This window comes from Salvia hispanica, chromosome 4 (assembly GCF_029641045.1).
Source record: "Salvia hispanica isolate PSC_SH4W2 chromosome 4, Shi_PSC_v1, whole genome shotgun sequence".
Classification (NCBI taxonomy): domain Eukaryota; kingdom Viridiplantae; phylum Streptophyta; class Magnoliopsida; order Lamiales; family Lamiaceae; genus Salvia; species Salvia hispanica.
The window spans coordinates 32,156,127-32,178,648 of NC_142695.1; the positions used below are offsets into that span (position 1 = coordinate 32,156,127).

The window sequence follows — 22,522 nt, forward strand, 5'->3', positions numbered from 1 at the left end:
GAAAATAAGGAGGCTCGATTTTTCCATCTCTAAACAAGGAAATAATTGGCTCTTGGAATTTAATTTGGATAAATATCTCAAGGATTAAATAAATTCCAGAAAAATAGAAATTCTTTCTCCAAGGGGTCTATGGTTCGAAAATCATAAGAACTAGGGTGACAAGTAATTATGGAAATCTTCTCTAATATTCTCACTCACCCATAAACAATTAAATTGCTACATAGCCTCATAACTTAATATATCACATGCCACATCATTAAATTAAATAGGTTTGACTTTTCAAACTTTCAACACAAACCCTAACTCAAGTCGACCATATCAACTCATGAAATAAAAGCATTCACGACTCCACGTCATCAAATAACTAATTCTAGGGCTTTAATTTAGGGTTCTAAATTCCGGGATGTTACATTCAGTACCGATGCAAACAACACAATCGCGAGGGACTTATCGTTCGTGGTAATAAACACATGCACCACGTGCTAAAACTAATTAAGTTCTTTCAAGTAGGATTATTAGGTTACTAACTATTTGGCATGTGCAGAATTCTTACAACTCTCCCCCAAAGCTTAATAGAAATCCGGTGGAGCAGGCGGTGGCGGCGCGTGTTGGAATCAAATTAATGATTCACATAATTCATCACATAAATCACACATGTCGAATACGATTGATAAACATAAAGCGGAAGCGTACATGGATTCGAATTCATAGTGTTGATGTTCTTGATGATACCGAAGTATGGAAACTAGTCTTCCAAGTGACAACGCTCTCTCACAGATTCTCTGTAATCTGTAGAGTCTTGATTTTACGTCTGATCAATAGGAATGGGAATCTATTGACCTATTTATAGAGTTGCACTTGGGGACCATAACCATGTATTTAGAGAATAAGTCCCTAACTTTATTATAACTTTAATTTCACCCATAACAAAATTAAAGTTATCCAAAGTAGTATCTGCACAATAGTCCTCATACTTTTATAGATAATCGTTTGACCCTATAAATTATATAACCTTAGTAGATCACATAATCGGGTCAATCAATAAATAGCCATAAATATTATACAATCTTTAGACTATTATGTTGGACCATATTAAAATGTTCCAACAATCTCCCACTTGGGCCAACATAAAAGTCACCAAATGATTGTACATTACTAAAGTTGCGCGCTAACTATTTATATTAATCATCTTTGCCGATCCGGTCTACTAAACATGTTAATATAGAACCAAAGAAGTTTAAGTCACAACACGTATACATGACTAAACTCATCAGTGATCACAAATATCAACACATCTAGCAACACAAATCAAAATATGAGTGTGCAGCATGAAAATTACATGCTATGTGATCTTTTGCATGTCTATTTTCAACTGGTCCTCTGAAACTGTAGTGAGATCAGAAAATACCAAATGATAATTCAAAGTAACTAAAACCAAAGTAACTAAAGTGCACTTAATATAACTGAAATTCAATGTTATTACATAGATGAACATAAACTCCCACTAAACCAAAGTATCACAAGGTCGAATACCCATGTGAAATACATGCTCATGAAAGACCGAAGGCGTTAAACCTTTAGTGAAAGGATCCGCAAGCATGGAAGTCGAATCTAAGTGTTCAATTTGCAATTGTCTACTCTGAATTCTATCCTTAACAGCAAGGAACTTGATGTCAATGTGTTTAGACTTCGACGAGCTCCTGTTGTTGTTGGAGTACATGACTGCGGACTTATTATCACAATATAACTTGAGTGGTCTTTCAATACTATCCACAATTTGCAGTCCTTGAATAAAGTTTCGCAACCATACTCCATGTTGTGATGCCTCAAAACAAGCTATGAATTCTGCTTCCATTGTAGAGGTGGCTATCAATGTTTGTTTAACACTTTTCCAAGATATAGCCCCTCCGGCGAGCATAAAGACATAACCTGACTTGGATCTACGACTGTCTTGGCATCCCGCGAAATCCGAATCAGAATACCCAATGATCTCAAGCTGATCCGATTTCCTATAAGTGAGCATATAATCCTTTGTTCTTTGCAGATACCGCAAAACACGTTTGACTGCTTTCCAATGATCCATACCGGGATTACTCAAGTATCTGCCTAGCATGCCTACTATGAACGCAATATCCGGACGCGTGCATACTTGTGCATACATAAGACTTCCCACAGCCGATGCATAGGGAAGTAATTCCATTTCCTTTCTTGCAAGCTCGTTTTCGGGACATTGATTCAAACTGAATTTATCACCTTTAGCCACAGGGGTATCTCCTGGTCTACAATCTTTCATGTTGAATCTTGCCAACACTTTATCGATGTAGCTCTTTTGTGATAATCCAAGTACACCTAGGGAACGATCCCGATGTATTTGGATACCTAATACAAAAGAAGCATCACCAAGATCTTTCATTTCGAATTTTCTTGAAAGAAATTTCTTGGTGTCACGTAATAAATCTACATCGTTGCAAGCAAGTAAAATGTCGTCGACATATAGAACCAGGAAAATGAATTTGCTCCCACTGAACTTATAGTATATGCATTCATCAACAAGATTCGTCTCAAAACCAAATGAGACAACAACTTGATGAAATTTAACATACCATTGACGAGACGCTTGTTTAAGTCCATAGATGGATTTCTTAAGTTTGCATACTATCTTCTTTGGGTCACCAGACACAAAGTTTTCAGGTTGCACCATATAAATCGTTTCTGTAATGTCACCATTAAGAAACGCTGTCTTTACATCCATCTGATGTAGCTCCAAATTAAAATGAGCTACTAGTGCCATGATTATTCTGAATGAGTCTTTCGTCGAAACTGGAGAGAAAGTCTCGGTAAAATCGATGCCTTCCTTTTGAGTAAAGCCTTTTGCTACAAGACGAGCCTTATATCTTTCCACATTGCCTTGCGAATCCCGTTTGGTCTTAAAAATCCACTTGCAACCAATGGGTTTCGCACCTTCAGGCAATGTGACAAGATCCCAAACGTCATTGCATTGCATAGACTTAATTTCTTCAATCATAGCATCGATCCACTTTTGAGCATTAGGGCTTTCAATGGCTTGACGGAAAGTGACTGGGCCATCTTCCATCACTCCAATATCTACCTCATGCTCTTGGAGATATACAATATATTCATCTGTAGATATTGCAGGTCTCCTCATTCTAGTGGATCTCCTTAGTGGCACTGCTTCATCAAGTTCTTGAGGAGGTTGTGGTTGTTCTTCATGTTGTTGTTCGGGAGGTGGAACAGGAATTACAAGAGTGTCATCTTTTTTCTGGAATGAAAGGAAGTGAAATCGCTTCCTCTTCAAAGGCAGCATTCTTTATACCATCTTCCCCCCCAAACTCAACTTTCTCAAAGAACCTTGCATTATTCGTCTCAAAAATTGATCTAGTTGTGGGATCATAGAACTTGAAACCCCTAGACCGCTCAGGATAACCTACAAAATAACAACTTACCGTTTTAGAGTCCAATTTATGCTCGTGTGGCCTATAAGGCCGAGCTTCAGCTGGACAACCCCAAACATGTAAATGACCTAAGCTGGGCTTTTTGCCCGTCCATAATTCATAAGGGGTTACGGCAGTTGCTTTAGTAGGTACTCGGTTTAGGATGTATGTTGCGGTCTTAAGTGCCTCTCCCCAAAGGGATTCTGGCAAAGTAGAATGACTGATCATACTTCTAACCATATCCTTGTGGGTTCTATTTCGTCTTTCAGCAACACCATTCATGGTAGGACTACCAAGCATAGTGTACTGTGGGACGATTCCACATTCCTTAAGAAATCTAGCGAAGGGTCCTGGACGTTGTTCACCCGAGCCATCATATCTACCATAGTATTCTCCACCACGGTCAGATCTGACGTTCTTAATTCTTTTTCCAAGTTGATTTTCAACTTCGGCCTTATAACTCTTGAACGTATCCAGTGCTTGAGATTTTTCACTTATGAGATATAAATAACCATATCGGGAATAATCATCTATAAACGTAATAAAATATCGTTGACCGTTCCAAGATGCAGTAGGGAACGGTCCACAAATATCTGTATGGATAAGTTCTAAGACGTCTGTAGTCCGATTGGCTTCAAATCTCCTAATATTTGTTTGTTTTCCCTTAATGCACTCAACACAGACTTGAAAAAGTCTGCCATATTGGGAATGGTAAGAATTCCATCTGACACAAGTCTTTCTATTCTCCGTTTGGAGATATAACCTAAACGTTTGTGCCAAATTGTAGCAGAATTCTCACTTATTAATTTACGCTTTGTACCTCGTGAGTTCACATGCAGAGCTTCATTAAATAAAGTAATAGTATTAAGCAAATAAAGATTATCGCCATAAGAAAGAGAACCGGTGCCAACCAAAGTTGAATTTAGATAAAGACTAAATCTACTATTTCTAAATGAACAGTATAACCGAATTTGTCCAATACAGAAATAGAAATTAAATTCCGTCTAAATGACGGTACAACAAATGTCTGTTCTAAATCCAAATAACAACCAGTTTTTAGTAATAATCTAAATGTGCCTATTGCCTCCACTTCAACTTGTTTGCCATCGCCCACATAGATGAATCTTTCAGCATCAATCGGCTTTCGGCACTGGAGGCAACCCTGCATGGACACACTTATGTGAGTAGTAGCACCAGAGTCTATCCACCAAGTATGTCCAGGTACAGAAGCTAAATTAACTTCTGAACAAACATAAGTGAAAAATGAAAAATGTACCCTTCTTCACGCGCCAAGCGTGATATTCTTCACAATCATTCTTCTTGTGTCCATCTTTCTTGCAAAAGAAGCAAACTGAAGCTGATTTTTCCTTCTTAAACTGTTTTGCAGATGGACCCACAACATTTCTGGAGGAATCAGGAAGAATCCTCTTCCCCTTAGCGAACTCGGAAAGAACCCTCTTTCCCTTGTCTCTTCCTCGTTTACCCCTATAGCTTGTTGCTAAGTGAGCACTTTCTGTCTTACTTTGCTTCAATCTCTCTTCCTCTTGAACACAATGAGAAATCAACTCATTTAATGTCCATTTATCCTTCACAGTATTGTAACTAACTTTGAAGTGATCAAATTGATGAGAAAGAGATATCATAACCAAATGCACTAGTTGATATCACTGATCGTCAAATTAAGTGCCGTAAGCTTTGAAGCAGTGTTTGACATTTCCATAATGTGCTCCCTAATTTCCCCTCGGCCATTATACCTCATAGTCACAAGTTTATGCATCAATGAAGCCGTTTCGGCCTTTTCATTGCTTGCAAAATTCATATCAATTGCCTCGAGGAATTCCTTAGCAGTTGCTTCTTTCGGGACAGTACCGCGAAAGTTTTCAGGGATGGCATGTTGCATAATCATAAGACTCATGCGATTGGAGTGTTCCCACCTCTCAAAAGTCCGTTTATCCTCATCGGAACTTTCATCAGTAAGAGGGGCGGGTTGCTCCGTCCGAAGTGCATAGTCTAAATTTGCAATCCCCAAACCAATCAATACCTTGCTTCTCCATGACGCATAGGTATTGCCTTTTAGCACAGGAATGGAATTAAGAAAACCAATAGCAGATTCTTGAGCTAGCAAAGAACAAATATAACAAGTAGGACAATAATTAGCTCACGTAAATAATAAGTAAATAAATTAAATAATGACAATTCCCATTTCAAGATGTCGGCACAACATTAAAATTTCATCTTTGGACAAAATAATTAACTTGCAATTGACATCTTAATACGTAGTAATCAAATATAGATAATCATTTCATGTCAAACAATAAGTCTTCCTTTGGGCCGACTTAGTATTCACAATGACTTAAGGATAATCTCATATTATTACCACAAAGTATACAAGAAACACGGCCAAATAACAATCTTCCTTTGGGCCGATTAACTATTCGCATGTATTTCAAGTATATAAATATCCTATATATTCTAAATAAATTAATTTACACATCAGAGCTTACTTTGGCAAGTTAATGCTATAATTAATTTATTTAAAATAATAGGCAATAAAAACTTAAGTCATTATTTAATTAATTACTTAACAACTAAAACAATTAAATGCGATTAATTGTTTGAAGTAATTGTTTGTACAAACAACTAATAACTTAAAATCAAATAGCAACAAATTTTGTGGCCCAATAAAATCAAGTCATGGCCCTTTCAAAAAAAATTATTATAGGTGGCCTAAATATTTTATTGACATTTCAAAATTGTGGCCCAAGAATAAAAAAATTTGTTGCTGCTCAAAGTTAAAATATAAGAATGGAGCCTAAATATTAAAATAGATCAGATTTTCAGAACGGCAGTTTTTCAGATTTTTATTTATTTATTTATTTTTTAAGAACGGCGTTTCACTAAATATCGCGTTGTTTCACGAAGTAACGCGTCGTTTCACCGCCACAACCGCCATCAAATGACCGTCGTTGACCGTGACGTCGCTGACCACTGCGACGTCGTCGGTCTTCTCGTCGTCTCCGAAGATCACCCAAAGCAGACGGCAACGGCGATTTTTCGAAAAATTTTGAATTGATAAACTTTGGAAAGGATTTCACCAAAAATTACAAAATTTTCGAAAGGATTTCACCAAAAAAAAAATACAATATCTGTTACAGATATTGAGAATACAAACGAAAACATTCAACAATCAAGAATCCCATCAAAAGTTTAGAAGGAATTTAAATCAGAAATTTTGAACGCTTAATTTCTCACTAACATTCTGTCGAGCAGGGGGGTGCTTGCAATTAATGAATCATATCTTAAATATCCTCAAAAATTTGACAGAATGTTAAGTCTAAGTTTTGGAAACGAGAAAATCATGAATTGAACTTAATTGGAACAGAATCCAAAACCACAATCTAGTCTGGAAAAAATGAATTTTCAATTCATATACCATTCACATATTGGTTTGCGTGATCAACCGTAAAACTTGTGATTGAATTCAACAAACTTCAAAATTTTGTTCGAAAATTCTTCATCAATTTGATCACATAATTTTCATACACCGAATCCAATACAGAGTTATAAATCAACGAATTATCAATTCGTCCCAACATGTATTGGCTCTGATACCAATTGTTGGAATCAAATTAATGATCACATAATTCATCACATAAATCACACATGTCAAATACGATTGATAAACATAAAGCGGAAGCGTACATGGATTCGAATTCATAGTGTTGATGTTCTTGATGATACCGAAGTATGGAAACTAGTCTTCCAAGTGACAACGCTCTCTCACAGATTCTCTGTAATCTGTAGAGTCTTGATTTTACGTCTGATCAATAGGAATGGGAATCTATTGACCTATTTATAGAGTTGCACTTGGGGATCATAACCATGTATTTAGAGAATAAGTCCCTAACTTTATTATAACTTTAATTTCACCCATAACAAAATTAAAGTTATCCAAAATAGTATCTGCACAATAGTCCTCATACTTTTATAGATAATCGTTTGACCCTATAAATTATATAACCTTAGTAGATCACGTAATCGGGTCAATCAATAAATAGCCATAAATATTATACAATCTTTAGACTATTATGTTGGACCATATTAAAATGTTCCAACAGCGCGGATTAAAGGCGACAAATCAGCCTTCTACGGTTGCGGATTCTTCGGATTGCAAGATACCTTGTGTGATGCTCAAGGCAGACATTACTGCAAAAGCTGCACCATAGAAGGTGTCATAGATTTCATATTTGGTGATGCCCAATCCTTGTATGAGGTAATTAGCATATTTACTTATTTATTTTGAACAAATTAAATTCACGTGATTCCGACTCAAAACCAATTGAGTACCTCAAAAAACTTATACTACTAGGTGGTGTTCGGTTTCCAAGATAAAATAAAATCAAATATAATCTAGGATTGAGTTGTGAGATTATTTTAGTCATAGGTTTAGGTATAACTAATTATCTCATGATTATCCATCCAGGATTGAGTTGTGAGATTGAATTTCATTAACCAAGCACGCTACAAATTTAATCCCGGATAAAATCTTGCAAACCGAGCACCCCCTAGTATATTGATTTTATCTCTCTTTTGTCATGATTAGCAAGCATACTAAAATATTAAGATTGACAATAGATAATATGTAAGTACTTAATAAAAATGTTAGATATCCGTTGGTAATTAGTAACGGATAATAATCCGTCAGGAAAATCTGTTGGAAAATTGTGTATTTTTTTGTAGTTCAAAATTTCGTAAATATTTCGATTGCCAATATGGGAATTCATTTTTGTAGAAAAAATGAGATTTTTACAAATTTAAAAATAAAGTCAATTTAGTAGGTACTAATTAGGGGTTATTGAAAATGTTACTTGTGAAAAGAAAATCTGCCTAATTTGGGAGACATTATTGCCCTATCGACCAAATATACTTTCATAGACCACGCGTTTATTTGATCATATAATCCTTCAAAAACTAAATATTATAATGCATAATCAGTCACAATAAACACTACCTTGATTCTTTGCAGGGTTGCACTATATCCGTAGCTGCAGGGTCCTATAAGGGAATAGGGTTCATTACAGCTCAAGGGAGAGAGAACCCTAATGATAGGAGTGGGTTCGTGTTTAGCAACTGCAACATAGTTGGGGATGGGAAGGTATATCTTGGAAGGCCGTGGAGAAATTACGCTAGAGTCCTCTTTTACAACACACAAATGTCCGACATCGTTGTCCCTCAAGGATGGAATGCTTGGAAAAGCACCGGCAACGAGTAACCACATTATTCTCATGTTAATTTTAGGGTTATTTGTAAATAGTTTTTGAAGTTTAAGCCAATTCTGATTTTGCACACTAGCTTTAACATGGTATGCAAAATCAGAATATATCCCAATATTAAAAAAATTATAGGAATCAATTGTCATCCATAAAGATATAATTAATATTCGAATATGTACTTGCAGGAATCAATTGTCACTATCCGAGCATAAATGTAAGGGTCCAGGTTCAAGGAGTTCTATGAGAGTAGGATGGTCGAAGAAGTTGAGTGATGAAGAGGCTAATAAGTTAGCCACCATTTCCTTCATTGATAAACGTGGATGGAATGAGAGTGTTTAAAAATCTCAACTAAATGCATACTAATACAAGCATAATTTTATGTATGATTTGTACTTTGTGCGCATAGTCATATTGACTATGGGCCATATATTTTTTTACAAATGAGTTCAATTTTTGTTCTAGTGTACTTATACTTTCTCTTTCTTTCTAATTTTTACATATTTCTAACGATAATAACGGTTCGAATTTGAATAAATGATGACATTTATATTGTTAAATGACGTTAATGCAATAATTAAGGTAACTAACACATATCTTAATAACTAAAATATGATACGATACGCTTCCTCCGTCTCATAAAATGAGGAACTTTGGAGATGACACGTGCTTTAAAGTAAACTAGTGTTAGCCCCTCGCGCTATGCGCGACACACAATATTTTCGTTATGTTGGTTAGATATTGTGAATAAACTAAATATAATAAAAAATAATATCATTACATAAGATTAAACTATAAAAAATACAATAATATATGTTAAAATTTTAAATAATTATAAAATATAAAATTAAATAAATTTTAAATTAAATTAATAAGAAAATATTTGTTACTTACAATACTTATAGGTCTATAAAAAATTCACCGTTTAAAACGTAGTACATACTTAATACTAAAATACTATCAATATTAAGCTGATATAATATATTTAGTATACAACCAAAAATATAATGAGGACAATGATATCGCCCCAAAAATATAAGATGATGAACTACAAAACAAATAAAAAACACACACATATGAACATTAGAAAAATAAAATAATTCGTAAGTCATGGAAAAACTTATTGTAAACAACCTTAATTGTACCATAGTAAGAATAGCAAAATAAAGAAAAATAATAATAAAACACAAACTTCAACCTCCTGACTCTTCCTATGTCTTTTTTTTCTTCATTTATCTCCAAACTAATGACTTATGCATATGTGCGAAAACGAATGTGATAGTTTATGATCTTCGTCTTCTTTGCTTCCCTTCGTCATTTTGTTGACTTTAGGTGTTTTCTTTGCATGAAAACTATGGAAGTGACGTAGTTGGCCACTAATGTGCAAAGCTGCAACTTTAAAATATTATAGATAGTCAATAGCTTATGTGATTTCTATATTTGGAGACACAATCTGGGAAGAATAATTAAAATAAAACTAACAAAAAAATAAAACAAATTAACATTAAAAAATTAAAATATGAAATAACATAATTGAAACATAGTGATCTCATATAAATGTAGTACTTATTATTGGTAAAGAATAACTTACAACCATACCAAGAAAAATGCTTCTTTTTACAGAGCATTAGTAATGCAATGGGAGAAGGCACGAAAAAATGAAAGCTAGAAAATAATACATATTTATAGGCAAAAAGTAGAAAGAAACTATCATAAATGGATGGAATTATAGCATAATTGGGTTTAGAGTTTAGGGCGCCACATTAAATATATTAAAGGTCATATGTTAAAATGTAATGCTGAATTATATATACCTTATTAAATATTAATGACAGTTGCTAAGTAAAAGTTAGAAAGAAATTAATTAGATTACACATAATTATTGGTTCAACCAACGACTATGGCAAGCATGCTTATTGGTTCCATCATTAAAATAAAAATTAAAGAAAACGATATTAACTGGAAAGAAACATCTCTTACTATTGATATAGTTGTAATGTTTCACCCAAATTACTTTTTAATTCAATATTTCGTTTCTTTTATAAATAATGATAAATGACATATTGTTCAAAAAAATAGCTAAATGATTCAGATACTTTTAATCGACATTATTTTGTAGTTTAGTGGATAGTAAGTTATAGTTATACCAAATTAATGGCATTAACATCCTTCATTTCACTACATAGTATACAGTTATACCAAATTTAGTGGCATTAACATTTCACTTGGCTACATAAATTGTAAACATAACTTATTAACATTTACAATTATTCCCAAAATTTATACATATTCAAAATATTGCTCAAAACTCGGCTTTTATATATGTATAGAATAGAATTGGCAAAGTGAGAATGATAGAACAAAACGATAATTCGAGTATTGTTAGTGGAAAAGGTGTCCCACCTTATAAAATACAAAAACTTATCAAATATAGAAAATGGCTAATTTTGTGGGTCAGACAAAAAAAGAAAATTGAAACTATTTTTATGGGATATGAAAGTCAAGACCTCATCGTGCTTGGGCATGAAAATGAGATATATATGCAGACTAATCAAGTAGATCCACTAGATTGATCAAGCAGACTCACTAGACCTAGCCTCGTGTCGTTGGACATGCAACTCGAAGCACTTTCAAAACATCAACCCACGATAAACTAGCTAACTAGCACAGGGAAGTAAAGATCAATCCCAGAGGGATGGTAGGAAGCGGGAACATTATGTTCGGATTTTGTGGAAATAGGTTGGTTGCTGCCACGCAACATCAATGGGTTAAGAATTAACTACTACCTAATTGATTAAATAGACAGGAAAGCATGTAAAACATGAATCATAACTTTGAAACTTGGAAAACACGTCAAACTTACAAACATCGTGAAAGATAAATGAAATAAACAGGAGCACCTAACTTATGCTGTGATTTTCTAGAATGGAGAGGACATGCATGAAAAGTAGAAAATGAACATTTTCCTAACAAGCATAAAGTTAAAAAAAATGAAGGTACAAAAAGCATAAAGTATATCTTGATCTGTTTCTCTAATATGGTTGTCTCATTTCATCTTCTCCGAAAAACCAATTAACAAAGCTGATACAGAACCAAATAGGAGAACTCAACCCAAAAGACTAGCATGTTAGGAGAGAAAGCTCATTTAGTCTATGTATTCCCACACCAGTTGATCTTGGTGGGGTTTGCACATTAGAAATTGCATATTAAATAAATTCACATATTAGATTCTATTTAGGTGCATATGTAGATCGATTCAATTTCATGCTATTGCGTAAATAATCAATAATTTAATATTAAATTACTGATATTGAATCTTACAAATGTGATTCTCCAAAGAATCGAAGTAGTTTACTACTTTTCCACGTGTAGACCTTGAAGCTTTATTGCAAAACCAAAGATCTTCTAACCTATGACCCAACTCTAGATATAACTTCCTTGTGGGAGGAATCTATTACAAATTATATGGATCTTGACGGAGAAGACAAGAGAAACCTTGCACACACTTGTGTAGTGTGTAATGTCACACCTCCTTCACCCCTATTTATAGAGTTTGTGATGGGCTAGGTTAGGGATCTATAGGGCGTGGATTGGGCATCCCCTATTGGACCGTCTTTACTAATTAAATTATAACCCATAATTTAATATAAGGCCAATGGAATATTTCTTGTGCCACTATAGAAGAAATACTAATCGTTCATCTAATCTGTGATTACAAGCAATCCGGGTTAACCTCTTTAATATATTATTTCCCGTTTTAAACTCTTTCTACATCCATTAATTAATTTGTTGTCTGCTATGGACTTTAAATTAAATAATATATTTTTATTTCCATGTGTTTGTCTTGTACGAGATGTATATTAAATAATATACTTTGCTATACTATTATTCTTGGATTAAATCAAATCCGGCCAGGTTTCCAAACAATGGAACTTTTCTCGAACACCTCTCGGGATATAGTCAAACCGTGAAAGCACGCGATTCAATGTAATAATAAAACTAACACCATACTAGTTATTAATTACAACTATCCAAGATATCCGGAATATTGAGTTGCGAAAAACTCACACCTACAGATAAGTCAAAGCAGCGTATGATTAATAGCGTATGTCTTATATTATTACAATGATTGAGAGATATTTAATTTCCAAGACATCGTCTTTCAGTAGATAGCAATAAAGACGCGTCTATACTTTAGATCCTTCAATGTTATAACACACCAATGTCACTAGTCATTCTCAAGGTAAAGATGACTTTTGGATGGACACTGCAACCTTTCGTGATAGGTAGTCAAAGCGTATCTAGGTTGTGAAAAAGTTTTACTTCTACAAGGTTCCAACTGAGTCACCAACTGTGATGACATGTTCCACGACCCGGCCATCAATGTAGAACATTTAGACTGATTTTACTTTTTGGCGTTTTAATTGAATACTCCCTTCATTCCACAATAGTAGAGTCATTTCATTTTCTAGACTCATTTTGAAAAAATGATAATAAATAGTTAAAGTGGAGAATAAGTAGAGTAAGAGAGAGAATATTGTATCTTACTTTACTTATTCTCCACTTTAACTATTTATAATTATTTTTTCAAAACGAGTGCGCAAAATGAAATGACTCTACTATGGAACAGAGGGAGTATAGTTGAAACCGTCGATGTCCATTAAAGTAAAACACACAGCATGAAGAAAACATTTATTACTCTCATTAAAAAAAAGAGAGAGAGTTTAAAATATACAATCAATTTATGAAATTTATAACAAACTCAAAAAATGCTTTTTAGTATACATGTTCCAACAGTTCTAACAACCGATGCGGGACATTGAGTTTGTAACATTCGACCCTCCTTTAAGGGCCAATGTCCTCGTTGGTCACGGCCATGTTGGTCACGGTTATTTCTTTGCCAGGCCACCACTCCAAGTTCTCGTTGATCACGGCCATGTTGGTCATTACTAATCTTTACCCGGCCACCACTCCGAGTCAGCCCCAAACGTACTTGTTAGTCACGGAGAGTTTTTTCCCGACCATTACTCTGAGTTGTTTGCGCTCTCCATGAAAGCATAAATGATAAACACCAAACAAGAGAACTCAACCCAAAAGACTAGCCTGTTAAGATAGAGAGCTCATTTAGTCTACATACCCCGCACCAATTGTTCTCACAACCGATACGAGATATTGAGTCCATAACAAAAGCACTTCAAATATCACAAACAAACAGAATGAATGAAAATAGAGAATCTTGAAACGAAACTTTAAAAACAAGATTTACGCTATATACTACGGAACTACGCAAACTAATTAGCTAGAAACAGAACACCAATAGAAATGAACTTGAGTGTGCATTTAACTACGAAATAACTTCATATACTAAACTACGTAACTAACAATTGCGCCAAGCACCCAACCAAAGAAAACAATGGCAAATGAGAAGAAAACAACATAAACTTCCATAATACCAATAGAATAAGACAATGTCTAACATTCAACTGTAAAAGGTGTCTCAAAACATGACTAAAGAACTGAGTATGAAATGTAAGCAGAAAACTTAAGAAAGCTTGAAGTTGATTGTTTCTTTGCTCCGAAGAACAGTGGATCTAGCTAGCTAACGGACTGTGGTGGTGGACTTCCTCTAGTTAAATGCAGTGAACGCCATGGTGTGAAACGATGGTGGGACTTGGATCTGATCTACAGTAAGTGTCTCCTTTTTTGCATTCCCTTTTATAGGATGGCTCTAAGGCTCCAATCCCTAAGGATTTTTTCTCTGATTTGACATATGTACCCTTGGATTAAGGGTGTATACCAAGTCATGTCCCTCGTACTTTATGCAGCGCCGACACTCTTGAAATTAGTCTACTTGATCATCTGTGCGGTGATTTTTGCTACTTTCACTCCAATTTGCTCCATTTGCATCTATTTGGCATGTCCACGCTTCTACTTGATCACGTGCCTCTCGTGTGCACATTAAACTCACCAATTTTGTGCATTATCTCCCCAATAAACGGTGTTATGCCCCAAAAGCTAACGAATGAAATAAGTCTTATCAAACTACTTGCATATAAATCATACTTGTCCTTAAGTATAAAAGACAATAAAATAGAAATAAGGCGGTTTCAAATGCATGGATCCCCCTTGTGACCGACTCTGAACTTGACTCTAATTACTTCTAGACACACTAAGACTCAACAAATAAGAAAAACACATATACACATATTGACATAAAACAGGCTTATTTTCTAGCAATCATCCCAACAAGCTCAAGTTCACTATGTCTCCGGTTTCACCACCTCCCCTTTTTAACTTGATCAGTTTGTTAGTTCATCAAGACAGCCTTGTTATTAACCAAATATTGGATTTTGTAACTCATTATTCACCAAAGATGTTAAGACCATTCACTCATAAATCAGAATGTTGTACCATAAATACTTTGAGTTCAACAAACACAATACATATTAAGAAATGAGACAAAAAATAAATAAAATTAACTGGCGAAAAATTATGAAATGTCATATAAGAGAATCCAACCATGTTTTTGCTTTAAGAAGTGAAAATTATACTACTGGGACACTAACATTATATTAGATGTCTTACTCCCTTTGTTCCATAAAAAAAGTCATTTGAAATGGCACGGCAATTAATGCGCAATTGGTAAAGTAAGCGAGAGTATGAGAAGAGTAGTTAAAGTAGTGTTAATGGATAGTGAGATCCACATTATTATTACTTTCTTCGTCTGCAAAATATTGTCCACATTTAAATCGACACAGGTTTTAAGAAATGTGAAGAAAATTAGTGGAATGTGGGTTTCATACTAATATAATGTGAGTGTAAAAGTGTCCGGGGGCTGCAGCGAACTATAGCTGGGTTGGAGGGAGCCGCGGCGGAGGGGGGGGAGTGGTTGGACGGCAGGGAGCTGCATCGAGGAAGGGGCGGTGGGGTTTCGGGTGTGGCGACCGCCTAGAGCCGCGGTGGCACCGCTTTTTTATTCTTTTTAATTTTCGAATTTATTTCTATAAATACACCTATTTCTCGCATTTTTTACTTCACACATCCACATCCGTATTTTCATCTCTCTAGATTTTTATTGTCTCAATATGCAAGGTAAAGATAGTGATTCCACCGGCACTGGAGAATCGGGATACCCGGGTAGCAGGTACTATAGTGGCGGTTCTGGTGCACTGAGTACCGACACTAGCACCCCTGCAATCGACGGCGGCTATGGAAACTATTATCCGCCTCCATCCCAGCCGCGGAGATCCAGTCCCCCTCCCGCTCCTTGCCCATGCATCCCAGTCATGGGCTCCGACATCCCTGTCGTGGCAACATATACCACAGTTTCGGGGTTAGTATGCCTATCAGAGGAATGTGGGTCGTCCTCAATCGCCGTATGGGGATTACAGACCCAAGATGGACGCGGTCAACTATCCGCGTCCTGATACCCCTTCTCACAACGTCCAACCCACCCCATCTCTGACTAATTTTGATAGTTTCACATTGGAGCAAATGGGTTTGAGTCTGTGCCAACCGGAGCGCCTGTCATCGGCGCCAGTACAGAGACGCGTCGAGAGTCCGGTTCCCCAGAGAATCGGCGGCCTCGGCCGCGACAGTTGGAGAGGCGGCGGCGGGAGATTGTCGTTGTACTACTCGACATAGAAGTCTGTGACAAAGGCGTGGGACACCATCACGTCGGATGCCGCAATTGGCACACGTCAGAGAAGCAGGCTTCTGGGCCTACGTCCTGGTGGCCTTCAACAGCTTCAAGCCGGAAGACGCCTTTCCGCGGAAACCGGACTAGATCCGCAAAAAGTGGGGGAGGATTTCTAGCGCCTTCAAGAGGTTCTCGGGCATATACGAGAACAATCTCCACATAGCTGAGAGCGGCCGTAGCGACGGCGACGTAAAGGCGTTGTCGCTAGAGATGTATCAGGTTGGTGGGAACCTAAATTCACCTACTGGGACGAATATGTCATTGATACGCTGCTTCTTTTCGTGCGTTCTCCTTCCTTCTTCTTTAAAGCGTGTGTATATCGTTGCGAGCTACTCAAGTTGGATCGTTGAACTGATCAGGCCAGCCTATTTCTGCCTGTTACCTGCGGAAATGCAAGTGAATGGATCCGGTAAAAGATCAGGCTGATCAAGCTGAGTGACTCCGACTCGAGTGAGAAGAAACGAGGAACTGAAAGGAGTGCGATCAAAAACCTTAACCCACTAATACTATTAACTAGTATAGGGAAGTAAGGATCGATCCCACAAAGATGAGGCGTTGGACATTTGTTTGTGCGACACGGCTTGGATTGCTTGGTTGCTGCCATGCTTTCTAGGGGTGGGTTAAGTTGTAACTACTGGGTTTGGAAAGGAAGACTAAATTGAACAACTAAGCTAAACTACCTGATCAAGTCAAACAAACTTATCATAAATGGACAAACATAGAAGCAGAGACTGTCAGTCCCTGTAAAAAGTACTATAAAGTAAAAACTTTCTAATAACTTCATCTTCTTCAACAAATCAGCATAGAAAACAGAACAACGAACTGATCTGAAAAGCTAAAGAAGACGAAACATCAGAAAACACATAAAACTTAAATTACTCCTACGATCTAGACTACGACGACGTAAAAGCAAGAGCTGAAGCACTTTCATACAGAAACGAAAAATATATTCCTAGATCTAAGCATACGAAGACGACTGAAAATCAAACATCAAATCTAAGTTAAGACTCAACATAAAACACGAAAGCGAAAACATATCTGAAGCATAAGACATAAAACAAAACACAAAGCTGGAAAATGAAACAAAAACTTGGATTAAAACGTAAAAGAGTCGATTACATGAAAACTAAGCTAGAAAAGCAAGTAAGAAAGCATGAAATTGTCTCATCACCCCTTCTCACGATGGAATACAGAGCATGAAATGGAAATTGTGCGAGAACCAACACCGAACCAAGAACTACCGGCTAACAAAATAGAACCAAGTGTGTGTGTGTGTGCAAAAATCAAGAACAAGGAACTGGAAGGAACTCTGGTTTCAGTCCTGGAAGAGAGCTGAGACCCTACCTAATCTAAGAAGATGGATGAGAACCCCCTCTAAACTACGATACAGAAAAATGAAAATGGGGGAACTCTCTTTCTCTTGGTGTGTTGGGCTCCTTTATGTAGGGAGGCGTAGGGCTCTGATCCCTAAGGTACCACCTCCCTGAAATGACGTTGCTTCCCTTCACACCTTTGAGTGGAGTCTTTAATCTTCTCTCCAGTGCAGCCTGACTCCGGTAGAATATCAACCTGATCAGCTTGTTGCTGCCTTTTTCTCCTCCTTTTCTTGACTTTTGCGTTCGCCCTCTTGAATCGTGCGATCTTCGGTTTATGGCAAAATTTACACACACCTGGCTCAAAAAGGATGGTTAGTTTTACTGATTTAAGTGCAGTTTTACTATGGAACACATACACATGCATGAAACGAGCCTCGTCGGTCATTCTCCAGGGCTGTCCGAAATTCAAGGCCATCTGCGAGGAAGAGCGTGGGTCTTGGACGAAGCGGATGAGACTCGGCTAGCCGGGAACAGCAGCAGCAACAGCAGCGGCTCACGTTCCATCAACTTCAATGAAGAGGTCGAGGGAGGAGCCCCCCTCCACAATCTCCCGCCGCCCACGTCCCCAAGGACAACAATCCACTATCCGAGACACTAGAGCCTCTCGCGCCAGGATCCTGCTCGGGATTTTCTGCCCCGGTCTCGGTGTTGAACAGCGACTTGGACCTCAAGATGATGAAGCAACTGGCCGAGAACGATAGAGCCTACAAGAGCGCGACCGACCCGATCACCAAGGGGTTGTACTTCGAACTCATGCGGAGGCTGAGGGATCAGCTGGGGATGACGGCGGCGGCGGCGATGGGAATGGGGATGGAGATGGAGATCAAGCGGCGGTAGTGTTTTTTTTTATGTTTTTAGTTAATTTTCATTGTATAATTTTCCTCTATTTATAATACAACGAAGATTTGGTTTTAATTTTTATTCTATATAAATGATGTTTTTTTGTAATTAATTTTGTCCGATAATTTTTATTCTAATCCAATTAAAATATTCCAACAATCTATAAATATGTGATTTGTGGCTGTGGCGTGGGTGTTTATTGGGCTAGACAAGTTTTTATGGCTGTGGAAAAGTTTTTGTGGTTGTGGAAGAGTTTTTGTGGCTGTGCCTTGGTGGAATCGTGGTTGTGCACCCTATTGTGGACACTCTAATGAGTTAATGGAAAGTAGGTTTCATTCCCAAAAATGGAAAGAAAAGCAAAATGAACAAGATTTTTCAGAAGGATCGAAATGGCAAAAGTGACAACATTCATGGACGAAGGGAGTAGTGTTTAATGAGTTTTAATGGTGGGCTATAGCGATATAAGTGGTAATGTATATGAGTAATGAGTTGGGGTCTACTTTTCATAAATGGAAATGCTTATATTTGTATGGGACGGATAGAAACAGAAAGTACACATATTTTTATGGGATTGAAGTATAAGAGAATTATGTTTAAATGATCTAAGTATATAATTAAACTTTATTTTGGTAGTATAATGTTGCAATCGAACTTTATCCGCTGCTGGGGGAAACGATAGCCATATTGAGAAAAACTAGTTCCAAAAGTTCAATATATTTTATATGATGATGTGTATGTTCGAATCCGTAGTGGTGCAAATGACAATTACTATAAATCACCTTAATTGCCATGGAAATTATATGCATTAAGTGGCTGTTCAGATTATTAGACAAAATAATTAGTTTAGGATTTAATTTTGAGATTATTTTTTAGAAGAGATGGATATGACTAATTATGCATCTAGGATTGAATTGTGAGACTCAATTTCATGAACCAAACACAATATATATTTAATTTTGAGATATAATCTTATAAATCAAACATTAGGAATATTGTTCGATCCCTCTATCGTTAGAAATCAATTCATTTAATTGATTCGAACAATGAACTACTTTTTGAAGAATGCAACATAGGGTGGTCCTATTTGTGAGCATGTTTCTAGTCGCTACAATTTTTTGGCGATTTGAAGATCCACGTTCGACTTTATGGCTGCATTATACAACTCATTACCTCTAAATTAGGTCATCTATATGGGATGGGACCGCATATTTATTATTGCAACTACTCTCATTTCATTTGTATGATCTAATATTAGGAGACAACTACTTTGTATATTTGATATACAAATCAAAATGGCTTCTGATATCAAAATGGCTTCTCGCCGCTGCAGGAGCTTCTTAACTTGATATAGTTGATGACAAAAACACACTTTTCCTCCAACCTTACCATATTAATTTTCAGATGAATCTACGCACACATATTAATGCTCCTTACTATTTTCAACATCCTACATTTTTATAGTACATCATTTAATTTACTTTCTAAGTGATTACTGATTATACTGATTGGGTGTTAACTCTACACCAAGAATTATTCTTCCTTATAAACTCAATTTTTAACATGAATTTTCTTAATTTATGCTGACCACAAAGTTTTCAACTTAATTACGTGATACTATCAAACTTTTTTTTTTTATCTCTAACACATTTTTTTTGTCGAAATTTGCAACCATCTTACTCTATTTTTATGTAGCAATAGATTTACGCTACTCCCTCAGTCTCCAATTGCAATTTCTTTTTCCGTCCGTCCTCAATTAATTGACATTCTTACTTATACTACTTTTGGTAATGGATCTCACATTACACTCACATGTTATTATAAAATTGATATATAAAAGTGAGACTCACCATCCACTAACTTTTACCATCCATTTTCCACTATATTTCTTAAAATTTGTGCCAAGTCAACAGTGTCAATTAATGGGGGACGGAGGGAGTATTTTTTTTATTTTTTTTTTTGCGCAGCTCCATATCAGATCAATTTCTAAAAAATAGTACTTCTTTCGTCCCATTAAAATATGTCATATTTCTTTTTTTTTCCATCCAATAGAAATAGTCTATATTTATTTATGACAATCTTTTTCCCATTCTCTTTTACTTTATTATTTATGGGGCCGGGGCTCACCATCTACTGCACAATTTCAACTATTTTTTTTTTCATTCTCTCTTACATTACTAATTACGCATTAAAATTCGTGACAATCCAAAATTTATGACTTATTTCTATAGGACGTGGAGAATATACCATTAAATTTTTTAATCTGTATACCAAAAAGATGCTTATAGGAAGGATGGAATATTACTTGTGAAACCTCAAATAAATAATAGTATGAGAAGAAGATGTCATGAGATATACTTTATGCATTAAAGAGACGGCCGAGTAGAATCAAAATTTCACAGCAACGCCGTATCAATCACTTCACCTTGATTATGATATTTCTTGGTGTGTCTAATGCCCCATCCCATGCCCATGCTATATATATATATATATATATATAAACTCTCTTCATTTCCCTCCACATCACAAATATCTCAATTCTCAAACCTACTCTATCTACTCCTTAATCTTGAGTTTGAAATAAGTTATCCAATGGCAAAAATCCCGAAGCTTCGGTTCACAACTGAAGTAGCTCCGGCCAAGTTTATCTCCATAACGAGGCGCCCACTCATCAAAATCATGGACACTATTGACGAGGACAAGACATATGCGTCGTCGAAAAACGACGTGAATGTTGATCGTCGAAGATATCTTCTGCAGGCCTCCTCCCCTTTCGAGTGATCGATTTGTTCATGTATTCGCGCTAAGAATAAAGCCGTAGCTAGAGTTAGACTATCGTCTTCTGCTAAGGCTATTTTGCTCTATTTAATTACTTGTTGCTTGTCTTCTTCACATAACCAGCCTGCATTTTATGGGCAGTGAAGATGTTGATTTCTTCTTCTTTTTAGTTTTGTTTTGTTTTGTATGAGCCGAGTGATGTAGTCTTTTGTTTGTGAAATAAGGATTTATTATATTCCAATTTTCTAAATCAACCTATCTTCTAAAATACAGAAACAATCAAACACATTTTCTTCCCGACGACACATTATATCTGTCACAAACTCTATAGTTTTGATCGGTACGTGCCGGACTTTATTATTTGATTACTCCCTCAGTCCCATGGTAGATGTACACTTTCTATTTTAGATTGTCCCACAAAAGATGTTACATTTCCTTTTTGAAAAAAGTTCTCTCTCATATTAATATAAATAAGTACTACTCTCTCCAACTTAACGGTATATTTTGAACAAAATTCTGTATGCTTAGGGTAATCACTATCTCACTTGCTTACTTACAAATTTGATAAGCTTTATGTAATCAATACAAATTAAAGAGTGTCCGTAGAGAATATAACATTTTGTTCTTGCCTCCTGATGTGAATTACATATGCCACTACAAAAAGAGTTCAGTTACCAACGGAATTACCGACAACATCCAATCCGCCGTCGGTAATTACCGACAGACATCGATGTTATCAACGGATTTGATAAATTACCAACGGAGTTACCGATGGCTTTTCCGTTGGCCATAGCTAAAAACAAATTACTATAGTTGGTCGATAAAATAGTTCACCAAAGGAAAAAATGGATTTACCGACGGAATTTTCATCGGTAAATTTGTTATTTTTGGTTTCTCTTAGTTTTATGTATTTTTAATTGTTTTATGGACTAATTATATTATAGCACTGTGTTTGATCATATATGTAGTAATTTAGAATAAAGTGGACGATAAAAGAAGGTCGAAGAATCACCCTATAAAGATGATTTCCAAACGTTTGGTAGAAAAACTTATAGTCGTTTTACGAAAACTGTACGACATTAGCGTCTAGTGAGCAAACTGGACAAGAAC

The 22,522-nt window shown here is 36.1% G+C and overlaps 3 protein-coding genes across 3 annotated transcripts; 1 reads left to right on the forward strand and 2 right to left on the reverse strand.

The window, feature by feature from the left end:
- Window positions 1-4,585: 4,585 nt before the first annotated feature.
- LOC148928468 (uncharacterized) lies at window positions 4,586-5,095 on the reverse strand. The gene is made up of 2 exons (XM_089069737.1): window positions 4,729-5,095; window positions 4,586-4,614 (listed from the first exon to the last, which is right to left on the reverse strand). The coding sequence occupies exons 1-2, from the start codon at window positions 5,093-5,095 to the stop codon at window positions 4,586-4,588; spliced, it is 396 nt and encodes a 131-aa protein (XP_088925863.1).
- Window positions 5,096-5,106: 11 nt separating this feature from the next.
- Window positions 5,107-5,720, reverse strand: LOC125194998 (uncharacterized). The gene is made up of 2 exons (XM_048093207.1): window positions 5,708-5,720; window positions 5,107-5,570 (listed from the first exon to the last, which is right to left on the reverse strand). Exons 1-2 carry the CDS (start codon window positions 5,718-5,720, stop codon window positions 5,107-5,109), a joined length of 477 nt encoding a protein of 158 aa, XP_047949164.1.
- Window positions 5,721-7,199: 1,479 nt separating this feature from the next.
- Window positions 7,200-8,724, forward strand: LOC125194999 (putative pectinesterase 29). Its single transcript, XM_048093208.2, has 3 exons — window positions 7,200-7,245; window positions 7,571-7,725; window positions 8,479-8,724. The coding sequence occupies exons 1-3, from the start codon at window positions 7,200-7,202 to the stop codon at window positions 8,722-8,724; spliced, it is 447 nt and encodes a 148-aa protein (XP_047949165.2).
- The last annotated feature ends 13,798 nt before the right edge of the window (window positions 8,725-22,522 follow it).